Here is a 20,124-nt window from a genome sequence, read left to right as displayed (position 1 = left end):
AACTTTCTTTGGTCACTACCTTTCTTCTCTGCACTTAATGTGACGTATTATTGCGGATATGACCTGAAGTTTCCTTGGGCTGGTCATCTGATATCTATGCGGGTTTGTTGTTTGTTGAGAATTTCATGCACGGCAGAATGATTGTATGATGGAGTTGTTTGTGTATGGAGAGACACCCCTGCATTTTATGGAACTGAGTTTTCTGGTTTTGGTTCTTCCTTGCTAGAGACGCATGTTGGAAGCCAGCTTGAGACTTCCTCTAAACATAATGTGAAATGGTAATAGGCAGGGTATGAGGGAGACCACTCACTGATAGGCCTGTTGCATAGACATGCCACAGGAAGACATCACTCTATCCCATTTTTGCCATCTTGGTGTCTTCTCTGAAGAGCTTGGCCTTGGGTTACATAGAGAGAATTGGATGGTTGTCTGACTGGTGGGTCTCCTTTGTGTTTCCTGTAAGGGAACCACCAAAGAAAACACCAAAGGTTAAATATCCTTTCCTTATTTTCTCATGTTTTTGCCCTCCTTATTTCCTCATTCTTACAGAATTTCAAACTATGAATAACTTAAGGATAAACAGCATAGCAATGATACATTATTGCTGGAATTCAGTTTACAGAAGGCTTGGCCGATTCTTTAATCATCTCTTTTTCTACTAGTGGGTAAACTAGTGTGCATTTGTCTTTAGAATACTCAAGTTCTATTCCAAAGGAAAAAATAAAAACCAAGGAAACCAGCCAGGCAGGCATTTGTCCAGTGAAGAAGACCTGATATCACTGCTTTCTGGATTAGCCTCAGCACAGCTCACATTTATGCCATAGCTATAGATATTTGGGGATCTATAGTTTGAGTGATTCTCAACCCTCCCTTGGATTCGGTCCTTCTGTGTTAGAGAGCTACTTTTCTGTGGAACAAGGGAAGGGTGTCAGGGTCAGAAATAACAAGTGTTGGTGGGTGCCTGTGGCACAGGCCTGTAATCCTAGTTAATCAGAATGCTGAGATCTAAGTCAGCCAAGACAGGAAACCCATGAGACTCTTTCTTACCCACAATTAACTACTCCAAAGAGTCAGAAATGGAGTTGTGGCTCAAGTGGTAGATATTTTTTCTTGGTGCAAAAAAGAACTCAAGGACAGCACCCAGGGAAGAAAAGAAGAAGAAGAAGAAGAAGAAGAAGAAGAAGAAGAAGAAGAAGAAGAAGAAGAAGAAGAAGAAGAAGAAGAAGAAGAAGAAGGAGGAGGATGGCGAGGAGGAGGAGGAGGAAGAGGACGAGAGGAAGGGGGAGGGGGAAGGGAGGAGGAGGAGAAACATAATAAATGTTTCTCCTTGCTTGGCAGCTCCTCCTTCAGTGCATATTAGGGACATATACTGTTCATTCTCAGTCACTAACTACCTGAGGGTAAGGGAAAACATTAAAAAGAAGTGACAAGAATGGTCCGAAAGGAAAGCACATAAATATAAAAATATCCTCATCCAGATGCATTTGAAACCTGCTTCCACATTTCCATGTTAATGGGTTTTTCTATTCAGGGGTCCCCTTAGTGTACACTTGATAACCCTCATTTCCACCCCACCCCCACCCAATCAGACTACTTACGCAGCAAGTCCTGCTGTCTCAGCACTTTCGTGGTACTATCCATGATGATAATGCCCACTGATTGACAGGACGAGATCTTACTTTCAGATTAGCTCACAGAATCAAATGGTGAGTGTAACAATCTCATTCACGTTCTTGTTAAACCATATTAAGATTTGATGCAAAACTAAAAGTCTCCTCGTTAATCGCAAGCCGTCAGCCCAGTGTGCTGGCCTGATAACTTAATTTATCATAAAATGAAACCATTGTTGGCTTCATTTTAATCAGTTTTTGGTTTAAGCTGTAAAGAGGATTGAGATCATACTGCGTCTTCTAAAGCATTCGTGTCATGGTTGCGATTCTTACCAAGACAAGATCAGAAAGAAGAAGCTCATAGTCCAACTGCTAAGTTGAACTGGGTCCAGAAAATCTTTCTATCCTGGGTAAAATTTCACAAGAGCTTACTAGAGACTTTTGTTTGTTTTTAAATTACTTGTTTGCCTGGATTCATGTTTGCTTGTGGGTTTTGTTTCCTAAATAGAACTTGCAAGATCCTTTATGCTTCCAAAAGGCAAATTAAGAATTCAAAGTTGGCTGCCAACAGTTTTCTTTTTCTCTTTCCTTTCCTTTTCCTTTCTCCCCCCCCTTTCTCTCCCTCTCCCTCTCCCTCTCCCTGTCCCTCTCTCTCTCTCTCTCTTCCTTTCTTTCTTGTTCCAGGCCTGGCATTTGAACATAGAACACTAAACTTTGACTTTTTTTTTTTAACCAAGGCTAGCACTTTACCATTGGAGCCACAGCCCTACTTCCAGTTTTGTTGATGGTTAGTTGGAGATGAATGTTTTCTAGGATTTGTCTGCCTGGACTGACTTTGAAATGTCAGCCTCCTGAGTGGCTAGGATACAGGCATGAACTGCTGGCTACAGGCTCTTTTTCTTTTTGTTAAAAGCAGACTTTATATTGTTACTGGCCAAGCTGACTTTCAATTGCAGAAGGGATTTGGGCTGGTGCTTTCAAAAACTAGGCATCATGGTCTTGTTACTGCCAGATAATTATCCCCTTTACCCAGGGATGCATTGTAAAGCCTTCTTGCCTTGTGTCTTCCCAGGCTTGTTGATTGGTGCTGGCTGTGCTCTGTACCCCCTGGGCTGGGGCAGTGAGGAAGTCCGACAGACTTGTGGCTACATTTCTGGCCAGTTTGATCTAGGTAAGTTCTCTTCCTGAATGGCACCAAGAATATGTCTGGTAAGCAGAAGAGACAGAAAAGGAGAACATAATCCTGTCTTGTGGCTGGCAGTAAAGCATAACAATATATGTACATTCACATATTCATTTGTTCACTGAATATCATTATAATTTGTTTACCTGGTACTATGAACTGTATTGTCGATACAAAGATAAGAAACAGCCCTACTCTCAAGAGTTTATACCCAGTTATTAATTCACTCAAAATCATGTATTTATTACTCATTTCCCATACTCAAAACAACTCTCATTGTAGAATTCACATTCTATCTCAGAAACCACAGCAACCAAAATAATTGAGGAAATGAGGACCACTGCAAAGAATCCAATGAATTGGAGAAAAGAGGAGAATGGAGCTAAAGCTAAACAGTCAGGTGTGTAGGTTTTCCGGAATAGGCAGAGGCACCTAGAAGATGTACTTTAAATGGACAAGAGAGGGGTGAGAAAGGCTCATCAGACCTCCAGGAGGCCGATCTGCTTATGCCAGCCTGGAGTGTGTGAGTCTCCATATCAATGAAGGGTGCTTTATGAGTTTGCTTCACTGTCCACAGAGAACAACTTAGAAATGTTCCATGTACAGCTATAATATATTCTACTTTCGTCACAACCCACATGGTTTATTATGTTTTACAGAGTACTATGTACTGTGCATGATTTTTATTTGTAATAATTGGGGAATGTTTCACATGGCTGATAAATTTGCACTTGCTGAACTACTTCCTTATTTCTCTCTCAGGAAACATGTGGTTCGTTTCACTTTCTGTTGTTTCAGAGCACATTCTAATGAGGTTGTTTAATGAATATGCGTTGTTTCCACCAAGTTATTTTTTTGGAGTGTTTTCTTTCCTGGATTTGGTGTCAATAGATTAAAGAATAAGAGCTCATTAAACACAAATATTTTCCTCACTCCTTGTTAGCTTCACAGCTAAGAGACCTATAGCAAAGCACAAATTATTAAAAGTATATATGTTTATTTAAATTAAGTATTATATGAAGTGAGAATTTTATAGGTCTTTATATAAAGACCATACAACAAGGTAAACCTGTGGGCTTATTATGTAGGTTTCATAAGGACGATGGTAGTCATGGAAAATTGGGCAAAGGGAAATCATCTAATGGTAATAAACCAGAGGAACTAGACAAGTCTTTGTGTGTGTGTGTGTGTGTGTGTGTGCGTGTGTGTGTGTGTATGTGTGTGTGTGTGTGTGTGTATTAGTGTGTGGTGTCCCTGTGGCTTGAACTCAGGGACTGGGGGGATGTCCCTGAGTTTTTCACTCAAGACCAGCACTTTACCATTTGAGTCACAGCTCCAATTTGGGCTTTTTGGTAGTTTACTGGAGATAAGAATCTGAAGAACTTTCCTGTCTAGGACTGGTTTCCAACCTTTGCCCTCACATTTCAGCCTCCTGAATAGCTAAGATTACAGGTGTGGAGGCACCTATCCTGGCCAAACTTTTGGCTCTTTATGCCCCTGTGCCTTCAGAGTTAAGGATGGTACCCCTTTCCTTTAGGGATAGAGAACAAAGCTCTCTAATAAAAGTCACATGTCTTTGCTTCAGGGGAAGTTCACTCTGTCCTTCCTTGATTTTATGACCTTTTTCAGCAGAGTAGGACATGAAAAGGTCTTCTGAAATGCCAGCATGCCCTCTAGGGGGACAACATAAACATGTGCCCATCATTGCCAAACATTAGAAAATGTATTTCTCTACTGTATAGATAGAAAGACTGTGCCTGACCATTAGTGTATCGCAAGGTACTTGGACTGTTCATATTAAATATTTCACCTTAAGGATAAAACGTTCTAGCTGGTTGTTAGCTAGCTCACACTTGTTATCCTACCTGCCCAGGAGCCTGAGATCTGGGATGCTGGTTCCATATTAGGCCTCACAGACAAAACCAGAAATGGAAACACTTGGCTCAAGTGGTATATCAACCTTGAGTGAAATAAGCTAAATGGTCTTTCTAGGCCCTGAGTCTAAACCCAAGAGCAGGATCTTGAACGACAAAATCTGAAGAATTTTTGGTAGTATTAGGACACGTATGAGTCTTTTTGAAGTTTTATTTTAAAACATCTACACTATTTCTTCATTAAGATGAGGAAAATGGAAGTGGTACAAGGGTCTATGAACTAAACAGCAAGGCCATTTTTATTTGATTTAACAGATCAGCTATCTTTCACTAAAAAAAAAAAGTAGCTCTTTCCATAGAAAACTATGCCACATTTTTTGCATGGAGAAAGAAATGGAAGGATTGTCCTTTGTCTTTTCCTCCTTCTTTAAAGGCAAGGCTATTCTGACTAAATGTAGTCATAGCAAAAAAGTAATGCTGGCCCGAAGTTGACTGCCAGAAATTTATTTGTTTCTTTTTTTTTCTTTTGAAAGCAAACTATCCAGGTGAGATATTTTAATGCAGTGTTTGGCATTTTTTCTTTCCCTTGTGTTTGAGTCCTTGTTGCCTAACACAGGTGCCAACTTGATTACAGTACTGACCTGTTGTTATTGCACATTGCTATATTAATTAGCAGATCTTAATGAAACTCAGATCTTCTTATAGTTTTCATTTCTGCACCCCAGTATTCTTTTATCTTCTCAGGATTGTAGATTAAGAATTTGATTGTCAAACGAAAACTGCATTTTAAAAAATGAATGAAAAATCCATTCAACTCTTTAACAATTCTAGACATTATAATAGTCTTTCTCTTAGGTTGGATAAGGAGAAAAAGACATTATTGATGGATGAGAAGGGTTCTTGGTTCCCTGAGTAATTTTTTTTTATATATTTTCTTTTTTTTGCCAGAGTTGGGCTTGAGCTCAGGGCCTGAGCACTGTCCTTGGACTTTCTCCCTCCTTTTCTCCCTTCATTCTTTTTCTTGCCTTCTTTTTAAAAATGACCTAAAAAAATCCCCTATCCCAAACTGCTAGAACTAATAAACCACAAGCAAAGTGGCACGATACAAAATCAGCCTTCAAAAGTGAGTATCTTTTCCGTATGTCAACAATACACAAACAGAAGGAGAAATCAAGAAAATGATCCCATTTGCAATAGCCCCCAAAATAATAAAATATTTAGGAATTAACTTAACCAAAGATGGAAAGGAATTATTTAATGAAAACTATAAAAGCCTAAAGAAAGACATTAAAGAGGATATCAGAAAATGGAAAGACATCCCATGCTCATGGATAGAGAGAACCATCATAGTGAAAATGGCTATACTGCCAAAATTGATATACAAATTCAATACAGTCTCCATCAAAATTCCAAGGACATTCTTTACTGAAATAGAAGGTGTAATCCAAAGGTTCATATGGAACAAGAAAAGACCTAGAATAGCCAAAACAATCCTAGGCATAAAGAGCAATGCAGGTGGTATTACAATACCATACCAGACTTCAAACTCTACTATAGAGCCATAATAACAAAAGCAGCATGGTACTGGCACAAAAAATAGACCAGAAGATCAATAGAACAAAATAGAAGATCCAAAAATAAAACCACATACCTATAGTCAACTTATATTTGACAAAGGAACCAAAGATATACAGTGGAACAAACTTAGCCTATTCAATTATTGGTGCTGGGAAAACTGGGCAGCCACATGCAGAAAACTAAAAATTGATTCTAGCATATCACCATGCACAAGCATTAACTGAAAGTGGATCAAAGACCTCAATATCAGACCTGAAACCCTGAAACTGCTACATGATAAAGTAGGAGAGATACTGGAACTCATAGGCACAGGCAAAAACTTCCTAAAAAGAGTCCCAGGATCACAGCAGAATGGAGAGAGACTCAACAAATGGGACAACAAAAAATAAAAAGTTTCTGCACAGACAAAGGCATAGCTACTAAAGAACACAGACAGACAGCTGAGAGAAGATATTTACCAATAATACATCAGACAAATGCTTAATATCCAATATCTATAAGGAACTCAAGAAACTAATCCTCCCCCCCAAAACCCAACAAACCAATCACTAAATGGGCAAGGGAACTAAAGAGAGACTTCTCAAAAGAAGAGGTTAAATTGGCAAAAAAGAAACTTATGAGAAAATGCTCATCATCCATGGTCATAAAGGAAATGCAAATAAAAATAACCCTAAGATACACCTTACTCCAATTAGAATGACCAATATTCTGAACTCAGACAAGGACAAATGCTGCCAGGGTTGTGGAGAAAGAGGAACCCTACTGCACTGCCGGTGGGAATGTAAACTAGTTCAGCCACTCTGAAAAGCAGTGTGGAGGTTTTTTAAAAAACTAAAAATTGACCTTCCCTGCGATCCCGCCATACCACTCCTAGGCATCTATCCTGATCATATCCCAGGATATGATAAGGACACCTGCTTAGCCATGCTCATCTCTGCACTATTCACAATAGCCAGGCAATGGAAACAACACAGATGCCCATTACAGATGAATAGATACAAAAAAATGTGGTCATTATATATACACAATGAAATTCTACATAGCCAACAGACAAGATAAAATAATGGCATTCGCTGGGAAGTGGATGAAACTAGAGCGAATTATATTGAATGAGATAAGTCATGACCAAAGGAACAAAAGGCTCATGGTATCCTTGATATGTGGATATTAGATCCAAACAGTACAAGAGGGATGAGTCAATATTTGGGTACCCAAGTTTATTAACATGGTCTTGGAGATATAAACATAACTATATAAAAATCTATGATGATATATTTACTATGTAAAAATCTATGGTGATATATTTACTCTATAAACATAATGTTATATAGATGGATATGTATCTATGACATACAAACCCTCAATTTAATTTTAGTTATGTTTTAAAATCTATGTGCCAGTGATTGCATGTAGAGATTCCCTTCTGAATACTTGTTTGTTAAACATGATATTTGAAATATGATGTAGAAATCTGTTAATAAAATCTTTCAAAACAAATCCTCTGTAGCCTAGAGACATCACTGCACATGTACCATTTATCTTTCTGCTTTTCCAACACTCTTGCTTTAGGAAGTTACTCTGACTGCTGTAACCACTGAGAAAGGCTGAACTACACAGGGAGGTTGAGAGCACTCCAAGGACTGGTGTTGGTGAATTATGTAGGAGTTAGTGAGTGACCATTCTCCACAATGAGGACTCAGAACCCTGTGCCGTGGCATACTCTATGCTAGTCACAGTAACACCTGCTGTTCCACTTATGAGAATCAAGCTCCTCTCAAAGAAGATGGTGTGTGGTCTTTTCTTCCTCTTAAAGGTTGAGGCATAATAATGTCCGTAAACTCATGCCTCTTTAGAATGGAATATAGGTCTTTTTCTTGTCATGCTGGGATTATTTGGTTAGCTTATTAGTTGATGCATGATGCTAGGTTCTAATCTAGTGCCTTGTACATGGCAGGGAAGCACTAAGATGCACCTCTAGCCCTGGTGTGTGGTGCTGTTTATGACGTGTATCTCTCTTAACCAGTGCTTACTGAAAGAAATATTGCTCTCTTTGTCTGCGACAAATTATTGAAGGAGTGAATTCATTTCAGTTATTCTGCTAACAAATACTTTTGAAGTGAGTATAAGGCTTCAGGTCTTATGTATGCTAGGGGCATTGGAAATGGCATTAGCCAAGAATAAAATAACAGAATATTTGCTGCCTTGGGGGATTTAACATTGGCAAGGGAGGCAGATATTCAAAGAGATAATATACATGTGAAGTATGCTAGACAGGAAAAATACAGGGTACTATAGTGAGCATTGTGGTTGACTTACTGACATTATTCCGCCCTAGTGGGTGAGATTAAGCCAGAGACTGGCAAGCATTGCAGGAAAGAGCCAGATAGTAAATATTTTCAACGTTGTAAGCCAGATGGTCTCAGTTGCAACAGCTCAACTCTGCAGCTGTAGCATGAAAATAGGATTATTGATACATAGCTATGTCCCAATAAAGCTTTATTTACTAAAACAGGCAATGGGGTGATCATTTGACCATGGGTCTGATATGAGCCAAACAATACGCGTGAAATACACAGAAGGATTCTCTTGCCAATGTGCTCATTTCCTGATTCTTGACAGTTTCCAGGACAGCTGGTCAGGACTCAGTTTGGGAGAAGACAGACAGAGCATCCCTCATTCAATGTTTAGTGCTGTGTGAATACTCTTATTTTCTTGGGTGCTGCTGGAAGATAGGGAGATAACACCATAAAGCAGTCTGGATTACCTTACTCTTCCCTGGCATGGACTGGAATCAATTGGGCCAGCCATATGGGAAATTTTCCCAAAGGATTCTCAGGATAGGGTCACACATTGAGGAGAGAGGTGCCAGAATGCATGCTCTGGTGTGGTGGCAGTCCTGTGATCAGGTAGAGGTAAGCAGCAGAGACAGGGCAGAAGTGGGGGGGGGGGAGAAACCAGTCATCATAGATCATTTATCCCTGAAACTTGCTTTCCACTAGACCTTCTAGTATTGCTGACACAGAGTAATGTGTTTCCTTACTGAGCCAGTGTTAGCCTGCATTCCCCTTAGCTGAAAACAGTAGAATGTGTAGTTACTCACTCAATTACCGTTTAAGGCCACCTGACCCCTCTTGGGTGTCTCATAAGAAAACATTATTTTTTTTAGCTGAGCCCTGAGAAGTATATGGGATTCAGGAAGGTCAAAGGTGAATGTGAGTATATTTAAAGAGAAGAGACAGAATGAATCTCTTCTATGCACCATCTTGCTGTTTCAGCAGGTTTTGTGTCAGGTATCAGCCATGGCATGAGGTACAGGTACAAGGTAATCTTTATTTAGATTAGAGGTTTAAGAAGATTCTCCCAGGGGAAGAACATTTAAATGGAGTCTGAAAATGTAGGTAATAGTTAGACAAGAAGGAAGCTCATACAAAGCTTATATTTGCGGCTGCACAGCAATGTGGTAAGAATCTAAGGTAACACCATTCTTTGCTTAGCAAATGGAGGAAAAGGGTTTTCTTTTTCTTTTGCATGCCTTAAATACTTTTTTTGTCAATTGTTTATCAGCTATTTGTATATTATGTGCAGAGCTATGAGGTAACTGTAAAATTGCCTGTTTTCACAAATCAAAGATGGTTACTGTGCTTACCTGCTTATAAGTTAGAAAGGAAAATTAATGAATTTACTCATCACAGGGAATCAAAAGTCTGAAGAGGCTACGCATTGACTGTCTAAATACCCCAACTAAAATTGTATTTGCCTTTTAAAAATGTTACAAATTATCCTCAAGTAGTTTTACAAAGTAGTGTCAATTTAACATTTCAGTTCATGAATATATTGCAATGTACTTCATGAGTATATTTCAGTTCATGAGTATATTGTTTATTCATTGTTGTTGTAAAGGTTGTGTACAGAGGGATAACAGTTACACAGGTCAGCTAAAGAGTCCATTTCTTCTTGAACAATGTCTTTCCTTCTCTTGCTCTTTCCCAGTTTTTCCTTCCTGTCTCCACCCACTAATTGTATAGTTCATTTTCAGCATAGTGTCTAGTTTTTTGTTCACCCTTTGTCCCTCCATTTCTGTGCTCCTCCCTTGCCCTCACAAAGTCAGATAAACTCACAGGCAAGAGAAAAGGAAACGAAAACAGCAATGAAGAAGAAAATCCTCTTTGTTTCCATATTTTGGAGTCTTTTCAGATGCACATAGCTATTGTGCCTTTGTGATCCTCTTAAGAACTTACGTTGCACCTCGATCCATATAACTCTTATACTTCTCCCCATCTCTCCTGACCCCACCCAACTTGTCAATTTTCTTAATTCCATTTTCACATATATACATGGAATTTTATGAGTACATTCACCCACCCTTCCTCACTCTATTCATCTACCTCTTCCCCCAGCACCTCCCCTTATGGCCTTATGCATATTACACAAACTTGTTAGTAAAAGTGTAGCATAAACAGGCAAGGATTTCATTCCAATGGTGCAACTCCACTGAACAACTAACTAACTGTTTAACAGTGTGACTATCAAGAAGAACTCATGCTGAGAATGTGGATGGTTAGTCTCAATAATTGTGTTTTTAATAGAAATTATTTGCATAAATAAGGATATTTTTGGCTCAGGTTACAAACGTCTGATTTAAACTGGGTGACACCAAGTAGACATTTAAGATCCCTAAGACAGAAAACCCAGAGCAAGGTGAGCTTCAAACTGCATCAATCCAGGGCCACACAGATGAAGTCGAGCGTCCATGTTGGAGAACTGTTGGCTTCATCGTAAAGTTAGTTTTTCCTATGGCAGAAAACTTGGAACAACCTTGCATGTCAAAGGGATAGGGCAGGCTTTTCCCTCCACAATGGAATATCATTCTCTCTCCATATTTTGGTTAAACCACCTTCATTGAGCATCCACTCTTGAAGAAGTAACCACTACCAGGGAGATACCTTGTGTTACATCTTCTTAAGGTGCAGCTTAGATGTGCTTAGACATTTTAGGTTTTACTAAGAACATGTGAAATTTGTATGTGGCTGATGAGGGTAAAAGAAGAAAAGGCATCTCAGTCTGTGTCTTTTTGGTCTGACTTTATGTTCTATGTATCTTTCATCCATATAGCCTGTGGTTGTGGACAGGAGTAAGAAGTGATTGGTGCTGTGCAAGTATTAACAGTCCTGATTGTATTTATTACTTTTTTGCCAGTCCTGGGACTTGAACTCGGAGTCTGGGCACTGTCCTTGTGCTTTTTCAAGGCTAACCTTCTACCATTTGAGCCATCACATCACTTCCAGTTTTTTCTATGTGTGTGGTACTGAAGAACTAAACCCAGGTCTTTGTGCTTGCTAGGCAAACATGCTACCACTAAGCCAAACTCCCAGCCTATTTATTACTTTTTGAGAGAAAAAAATGATGCAAACAAAAGAAGTAGTTCTTTGGCTTTTGGTTGACACCATTTTAACTGAATGTATGCTGATAATATTTTTTCTTTTATATTTCACAGTAGTAAGTTTGGATTTACTCATTAAATATACAGTCTTTATAATCAAGTTGTCCAATTGATTTAATGTGTGCTGCAGAGATATGTTCATCCATCCAAGACCTTTCTAATTATATCCTTGTGATCAAAAGCAGTGTCTCAATTAATTTCTCCAGCTAATTTGCCAAGTAAATGTGAATAATTATTGCTTTCATTTTTGCTATTTAATTTGATTAAGAAGCCATCATGGTTGCTGTTCTTGAAGTCATGCTATTGGTATTTTAAGAATAGTAACCACGAATTCGAAATACAAAGCCACTCAGTATTGGAAAAGATGAGAATCTGTTTCTTTGTATTTTTAATCCAGGGAAGAAAGTCTTTCTATTCTCATTTGAACAACAGCCAACCCACATGCCTTGGGAAATCTTTTAGTTCTTCAACCCATACTTTTCTTCCTCAAACTTTTCATACTTGATTGGCAAGTTATGCAGAGGATAGCTGAGTAGAAATGGAAATAAAAAAGAGTATATTTCATATTTTTCCTTTTGAGCTTTTGGAAACTTGGTGTTCATGTATACCTCTGAAGCTACATGACCCCTGCTGACAGAGAGAGGCCTCTATTACTGGATACAATAACAAGAAGACCTACAATTGGCCTTTCTGACATTTAATATGTCAAGCATTGCTTTGGCCCAAAGTCTCATGTGGACTGTTGTGGCTGCTTCATACTTGGGCAGGCCAGCCTCTGAGGGGATATAAGACAACTCTTTGTGCCAGAGACCTTGTAACCCACAAGCAGCAATCAGTTTCTGTTGATCATTTCACAAAACAGGACACCTCATGAGTTTGATGCATTTGGCATTTTTTAAAGTAAGTGTATTATTTTGAGATGATATTTGGGAGATTAACAAATAGTAAGGAGGTGGGTATACATTAGAATTTAGCCACATTTAAAGTCTTTAAAATAACAGTTGTGTGTGGACCTAGTTCAGACTTTTGCCATGTGAGCCCAAGTCACAGGACATAAACTTGAAGGTCCACCAAGATCCTGGATTCTTCAATCCAGAGCTCAGGTAAATGTAGATGAGAGAGCAAAGCCAGGAAATTGCTGCAAATTAAACCAAAATCCAAACTTGGCAGATTCAAAGGAACCACTAGAAGAGCTCATTTGAAGCTAAGCTCCAAATAATGCTGAGAAACTTCCACAGGTCCAACAGGACCAGAGGTAACATGGCTGAGGAAGGGGCTTCAGCAGCTCCATGGAATTGACTTAGCTTTTAGTCACTCAATCTTTTTAGGGACCAGTTCCCAGGCAATGGATGGTTTTCTTTCTTCAAACATCCTAGATGTTTGAAAGAATAAGTCAATGGTTTCTGGAATATTCATTCAACCTCCTCATTTCAATAGGTTCCATGATAACCAAATTAGCACATGGACATTTGCATAGAGATGTGACAGTTTTTAAATGTTTGTAAGAACTGCCATATGCAAAAGTACCTCCCAAGCTGTGCAATCATAGGTTCTAATTCTGTCTGTTTCCCTACCCTACAAACCTTTTCAAGTTAAAGTCATCTGGGATTGTGGGATAGGATTATTCCAACTAAAGTACTTAGCTTTCTGTTTGGTATTCAATAAATAATTCAACAAATATATATATATAGTGTATATGTGTACGTGTTTGTGTGTGTATATATATATATATATATATATACACACACATGTCTTGGTCCCCATTACCCTCCCCCCACCCCCAACCCTCATCTTGTTTTCCCCCCTTCCCTACCCAATTTCAAATAACCAAATACAAATATATCCAATATATCAAATAACAAAGTGAGATACTGTAACAATATGATATAACCAAGGGACAACAAAAGAGATGAGAGATAACATAGTACATTAAGGACAACAATCATTCATTATATGGCTTTTGTTTCAATATCCTGGAGGTCCTTTCAATTAGCTTCATACTATATGGCCTTATATATGCTCTATTGAAAAATCTTTGCTGGTGGAGCCCAAGGTTTCTACAGATTATGACAAATGAGGGAAACCATTGAGCCTAAGTTCCTTTGAGTCTGGCTTACTTCACTTAATATGATTTTTTCTAAGTCTTTCCATTTCCTTACAAATGGGGCGATGTTGTTTTTTCTGACAGCAGCATAGAATTCCATTGTGTACAAATACCACATCTTGTTGATCCACTCATCAACTGAGGGACATCTAGGTTGGTTCCATATCTTTGCTATGGTAAATAATGCTGCAATGAACATTGTTGTGGTAGTGGATTTAGTATGCCCTAGTTTCTGGATGGTTGGGTAATACCAAGTAGTGGAATTGCTGGGTCATAGGGGAGCTCTATGTTTAGCCTTTTGAGGCACTGCCATACTGCTTTCCATGGTGGTTGAATGAGCTTGCACTCCCACCAACAGTGTAGTTATGGAATAATAAAAGACCCCATATAGCAAAAATACTTCTTAGCAGAAAGAACAGCGCAGGAGGAATTTCAATACCAAACTTTAGACTCTATTACAGAGCTATAATTATCAAAACAGCTTGGTACTGGTACAAGAACAGGCCTGAAGACCAATGGAATAGAACTGAGGACCCAGATATTAAACCACAGACCTACAGGCACTTAATCTTTGACAAGGGAGCCAAAAAAATAGAATGGAAGAAAAATAGCCTCTTCAACAAATGGTTCTGGCAGAACTGGTTAAGCACCTGCAGAAAACTAAAGTTGGATCCTTCTTTGTCATCCTGCACTAGAATTAACTCCAAATGGATCAAAGGCCTGGAGGTAAAAGCTGACACACTGAAAACTTTACAAGAAGGCATAGGAGATACACTAGGCCTCCTTGGCACAGGTAGAAACTTTCTTAATAAGGACCAAGAATCACAACAAACCAGAGAAAGGCTGGATAAGTGGGACTGCATTAAACTGCAGAGCTTTTGTATGGCAAAGGACATAGCTAGTAAATTAAATAGGAAGCCTACAGAGTGGGAGAAGATCTTTACCAACCAAACAACGGACAAAGGCCTCATATCTAAAGTATATCAACAACTCAAAAAATTGAATCACTCCAAAACTAATCTCCAAAGTAACAACCATCCCATTAAAAGATGGGCCAAAGAATTAAAGAGAGTCTTCTCTGAAAAAGAAACAAAAATGGCCTATAGCTACATGAAGAAATGCTCAGCATCTCTGGTCATAAAAGAAATGCCAATCAAAACAACGCTAAGATTCCACCTCACTCCAGTTAGAATGGCCAGAATCAGGAAAGCTAATCTCACTTTTAAGGATTCTCCATCACTACTTTCAAAGTACATTTTACTAAGGCAAAAAATAAAGATAGAAATGAATCATATACCCTAATAAAAGTAATATAAAGTACTTAAGGAAACTGAAATTTTATTCAAATTATTCTTTCGTATTATGTGATCTAGACTATATTCTACTATGATATCTTCCCCTCCCCCTCTAACCCCAGTTGGAACTCAAGACTTCCTGCTTGCCAGACAGGTACTTTATCACTTGAGCTATGCCTTCAGCCTACTTGTGTTTTCTAGTAAAATATAGGGAATGACCACTTTCTATATTGTTCTCCCCAATTTGCGATAACCACTTGTAAACATTCTTGATTGGTAAACAGAAGAATTTAGGAAACTAAAGAAAAAGAATAAAATAAAGTGCTGAAGGAACTAACCAGACTTCTTGTATGATTTCTAATCTGAAATGATATTGACAAATATTAATGAATATTAAAAAAAGAAAATAATAAAGTATATTATATAACCAGAGTTTGAATGTGAAGGCTTCATTGGTCAGTTCTTACCAGGAAATACCATATGAAAAATGACTCCAAATAAAATGTGTTTTCTTCTTAAAAGGGTAATTTAAAAAGTAATGAGCTGAATATAAATTGTAGTTTTACTCTCTTTTAACTTTGATTATGCACAAATCATTTGAGCTTTGAAAACTACAATTTCTTCTATATGTCTAAAAGGGAAGAACAGGGCTGGAGGCATAGAGCAAGTGGTAGAGTGCAAGTTTAGTAAGTTCAAATCTCAGTACCCTCCATCAATCAATGAGAGTTTTTAAAGGACTAAGTGTTAAAAGTATTATGGAAATAGAAGAAATACCACAAATTCTGCCTTAAATATCAACACAGTCCTTCTTTTAGTCATTTTGAAATACTTTGAGGATGTTTTATATACTTCATCATCACTTAAGATAGAATAGATAAAGAGGAAAACAAGATGGGGGGTGGAGGGAGAGAAATGGGGACCAAGACATGAGAAAGGGTATCAATGTTGGTGAAATAATGTACCTTCTATCTGGTGAATATAATGGAACCCTTCCATTAATTACAATAAAAATATATGAAAGAAAAAAAAAAACAAAAATCACAAGTGTTTATACTATCATAAGAAGTCAGAAAGGTATGGAACTTGTGCAGCTCCACTGGCCTTTAATGACAAAAACTGGAAGATTGTTTTAGTTATCTCTGGTTTTGTTGTTTTATGTCCTACTGTTGTCAATTATTCATTATTGTTATTAATTATGCCTTCTATTATTTTCTCACTTGTAATCCATGTCCTTCCTAATCATCACAAATCATTTTATTTTATTTTTTATAATTTTTATTGTAATTAATAAAAGGGTTACATGACATTTGCTAGATAGAAGGTGCTTTAATTCACATACATTGATACCCTTTCACATGTCTTGGTACCCATCACCCTCCCCCCCACCCACCACCCACCCCCCCGTCTTGGTTTTCCCCCCTTCCCTATCAAATTTCAAATAACCAAATACAAATAAATTCAATATATCAGATAACAAAGTGAGATACTGTAGCGATATGAAATACCCAAGAGACAGCAAAGGAGATGAAAGATAACATAGTACATTAAGGACAACAATCATTCATTATATGGCTTTTGTTTCAGTATCCTGGAGGTCCTTTCAATTAGCTTCATACTATATGGCCTTATATATCAAGGTTTTGCTCTATTGCAGATCTCTGCTAGTAGAGCCCAAGGTTTCTACTGGTTATGACAAATGAGGGAAACCATTGAGCCTAAGTTCCTTTGAGTCTGGCTTACTTCACTTAATATGATTTTTTCTAAGTCTTTCCATTTCCTAACAAATGGGGCGATGTCATTTTTTCTGACAGCAGCATAGAATTCCATCGTGTACAAATACCACATCTTGTTGATCCACTCATCAACTGAGGGACATCTAGGTTGGTTCCATATCTTTGCTATGGTGAATAATGCTGCAATGAACATTGTTGTGCTAGTGGATTTAGTATGCCCTAGGTTTTGGATGGTTGGGTAAATGCCAAGTAGTGGAATTGCTGGGTCATAGGGGAGTTCTATGTTTAGCCTTTTGAGGCACTGCCATACTGCTTTCCATAGTGGTTGAACGAGTTTGCACTCCCACCAACAGTGTAGTAGTGATCCCTCCTGGCCATATTGAAATAAACAAAATCGCAGATGAAAATGGTAATATCACGACAGAAATTACCAAGGTCCAGAATATCATGAGGGAATACTTCTCAAACCTATACGCCAACAAATTTGAGAATCTAGAAGAAATGGATGAATTCCTAGCCAATATTAACATACCCACACTGAACCAAGAAGAACTAACCCACCTCAACAGGCCTATTTCAAGCTCTGAAATAGAAATGGCAATTAGAGAACTTCCACCTAAGAAAAGCCCAGGGCCAGATGGATTCACAGCTGAATTCTATAAGGTCTTCAAAGCAGAGCTCACACCAATACTCCTCAAGCTCTTCAACGAAATTGAAAATGAAGGTTCTTTACCAAACTCATTCTATGAAGCCAGTATAACCCTCATCCCCAAACCAGACAGAGATTCATCAAAGAAAGAGAACTATAGACCTATATCTTTGATGAACATCGATGCAAAACTTCTCAACAAAATACTGGCCAATCATCTACAACAACTCATCAAAAAATTATACACTATGATCAAACTGGATTCATCACAGGAAGGCAAGCTGGTTCAACATACGCAAATCGATTAATATAATTCAACACAAATCATTTTAGCAGCATGTTTTAACAGAACACTGTTCAGTTCTCTCACTGTACACTTAATATCTTTGTAAACTCTGGCTAGTATTTTTTATCTTCTCATGTTGGGGGTCATGCCTTGGACAACCAGATGTGTCAGTTGCATTTCTAGTTGAATATATAGCTTTGGGTTATCACTCTCTGGTAAAAGATTTTGATGTAGGGTAATTCTTGGTCCATGGACTGATTTGAAGTTGAAGTTTCCAGATCATCCATTGGGCCCATAGTTCACCAATAGGCTTCAGAGAATGTGTAATATATGATTTTTGGGGGGAGGGGTAAGTTGTGGGGCTTGAATCTGGGCCTAGGTGCTGTCCCTGAGCTCTTCAGCTCAAGTTTGCTGCTCTGCCACAGAGCCACTTCAGGTTTTCTGGTCATTAATTGGAGATAAGAGTCTCACAGACTTCCGTGCCCTTTTGGGCCACACGATCTTCAGATCTCAATCTCCTGAGTAGGTAAGATTATAGGTGTGAACCACTGGCACCCAACTAGTATGTGATTTTTATGTGCTATGCATATGGGTTCTTCATATGGTTCTTCATGGGTTCAAGTATGGTTTAAAGGAGTTTGGGGGTAGCTAGAAACTTAGAGCCTCTGGCAAAGTTTATTATTAGTCTGACATTGGAACGCTTCGAAGATCTGAACTTCTAGAACTAACCTTCCAACAATCTTTAAAACTCCCCAGGAACTAGAAAGCTATGGAAACCCTATGACTTTGATCTCTTCATCTGTGGAAGAGTTGTCAGAATAATGAATAAATATTGTTAAATGCCCCTACTTGTGATATACATTATACAAATAAGTACTTTGAAACACAGTTCTGACTTGAAGTCATATCTGAGCGTATGAGCATCCAAGCTTCCCAGTGAATGAATATAGTTCCATTTTGGACCAGAGGGAGTTTCATTTGTGTCTCTATTGGAGACGTTCCTCCGTAGAGCATATCCCACATCAACAGAGGCACTTTGCTCTGAACACTCTTTTCAAAGGTACTTGTAGACCTACAAGAGGCCAGGTGTGCTTATTGTGCTATGTAATGAATATTGCCTCTTTGTAAGAAAAATAAGTGGGCAGATTTCCCCCTAAAGAGCACACAAGTATCACTATCTATATTGAAATATCATACAATGAGTATAGGCATTGTAGCAGTGGTGTCAAGGCCTATATAAGTCTGAGATTTTACTCTTCATAAGCTAACGTGTTAGACAGCCATGGTGAATGATTGAAAATTGAATGATGAAATCCAAGACAGCCAAGAATGGAGAGGGTCTAAAATAAGTGGAGAAAATTCCTGTCCTTGAACAAAAGGATTTAAGAATCCAGGCATGGGAACAGCGGGATGCTTGTGGAATGTAAGGAAAAGGCCATTGATGAGATGCATCTAAGTAGCTTACAATCAGTACAGCGTTATGGATCCATTCTAGCCGTGGCTTTACTATTCTTAGGCTAGGCATCCAACTCTTGGTCATTCTTAAAAGGCTCTGTTTCTAGTCTTAGGTTTGGACTGTTCTGTTTGTTTGTTGCTAAGGTAACAAAATCCTACCATAGAATCTGGCTACATTTGCCTAAAACGGTTCTGTCACAGACAAGTTGTTCATCTAGACCCGTTGTAAGGCAGAGCTAAGAATCAACTAGCACCCAGATCCAGTTGATGAGCTGTTTTGTGCCTCATTGTTCTCATGGCTGCTTGTTAAATAAGTGAGTGTATGGACCACAGGATTTGGGCTGAGATTTGCTTTCATCTTCATTTGGAAACGATGCTGTGGAATGAAGCTAGCTCTTATCATCTCTCACAGCTTTTCACACAAGTATTGGAATTAATCAGAAGGAAACACAAGGTTGAGTTCCGCCAAATTAACTGTCCCTAAGAGCTGCCTTGTAAGTAATGGAGGGTCAGAAAGAAAACTTCTTAGACTTGAGAGCTGCTAACCAGCATCGAAGTAGGGCTTCCTGCAACACAGTTCCATTTAACAGGAGACTTAGAGACTTAGAGAGACCATGGAGAGGCTGCTTGGTGGCTGATAAAAGTGTGACAAGTACAGACAAGAAAGGCAGATGAAATGCAATCCCAATGGAATGCAGCAGCCCCTCTTCACACAGACCAGTTAGAACATCGGCCAGAGCTACGGTGTTCCACATTGAGGAACTGCAATTAGAGACAGTTTAGATGTGTTCACACCCTTGGGCCTGCCAGGAGTCTAAAAGAGCTGAGTTTCAGGTAGTCTCAGCCTTCATAAATAGCAGCTACAGACAGAAATGATGAGATAATCTTTATCACCGTGATCGTCCAGTTACTGAATA

General features: G+C 38.6%; 1 protein-coding gene across 3 annotated transcripts in view; it reads left to right on the top strand.

The window, feature by feature from the left end:
* The window catches only part of Lhfpl6 (LHFPL tetraspan subfamily member 6), a 208,097-nt gene that overhangs the window by 173,044 nt on the left and 14,929 nt on the right, over positions 1–20,124 (top strand). For 2 of the 3 annotated variants that reach the window (XM_090342302.1, XM_090342301.1), the window contains one exon: positions 2,683–2,781. In XM_090342302.1, the coding sequence (XP_090198428.1) occupies positions 2,683–2,781 (99 nt within the window). Of the gene's footprint in view, positions 1–2,682; positions 2,782–3,094; positions 3,685–20,124 lie in introns of those variants that run through there. The other variant, XM_090342303.1, reaches the window with a different exon arrangement.

Source organism: Megascapheus bottae, chromosome 11 (genome assembly GCF_031878675.1).
Source record: "Megascapheus bottae isolate mThoBot1 chromosome 11, mThoBot2.hap1, whole genome shotgun sequence".
NCBI classification, from domain to species: Eukaryota; Metazoa; Chordata; class Mammalia; order Rodentia; family Geomyidae; genus Megascapheus; species Megascapheus bottae.
This window is presented reverse-complemented; position numbering and strand designations above follow the sequence as displayed.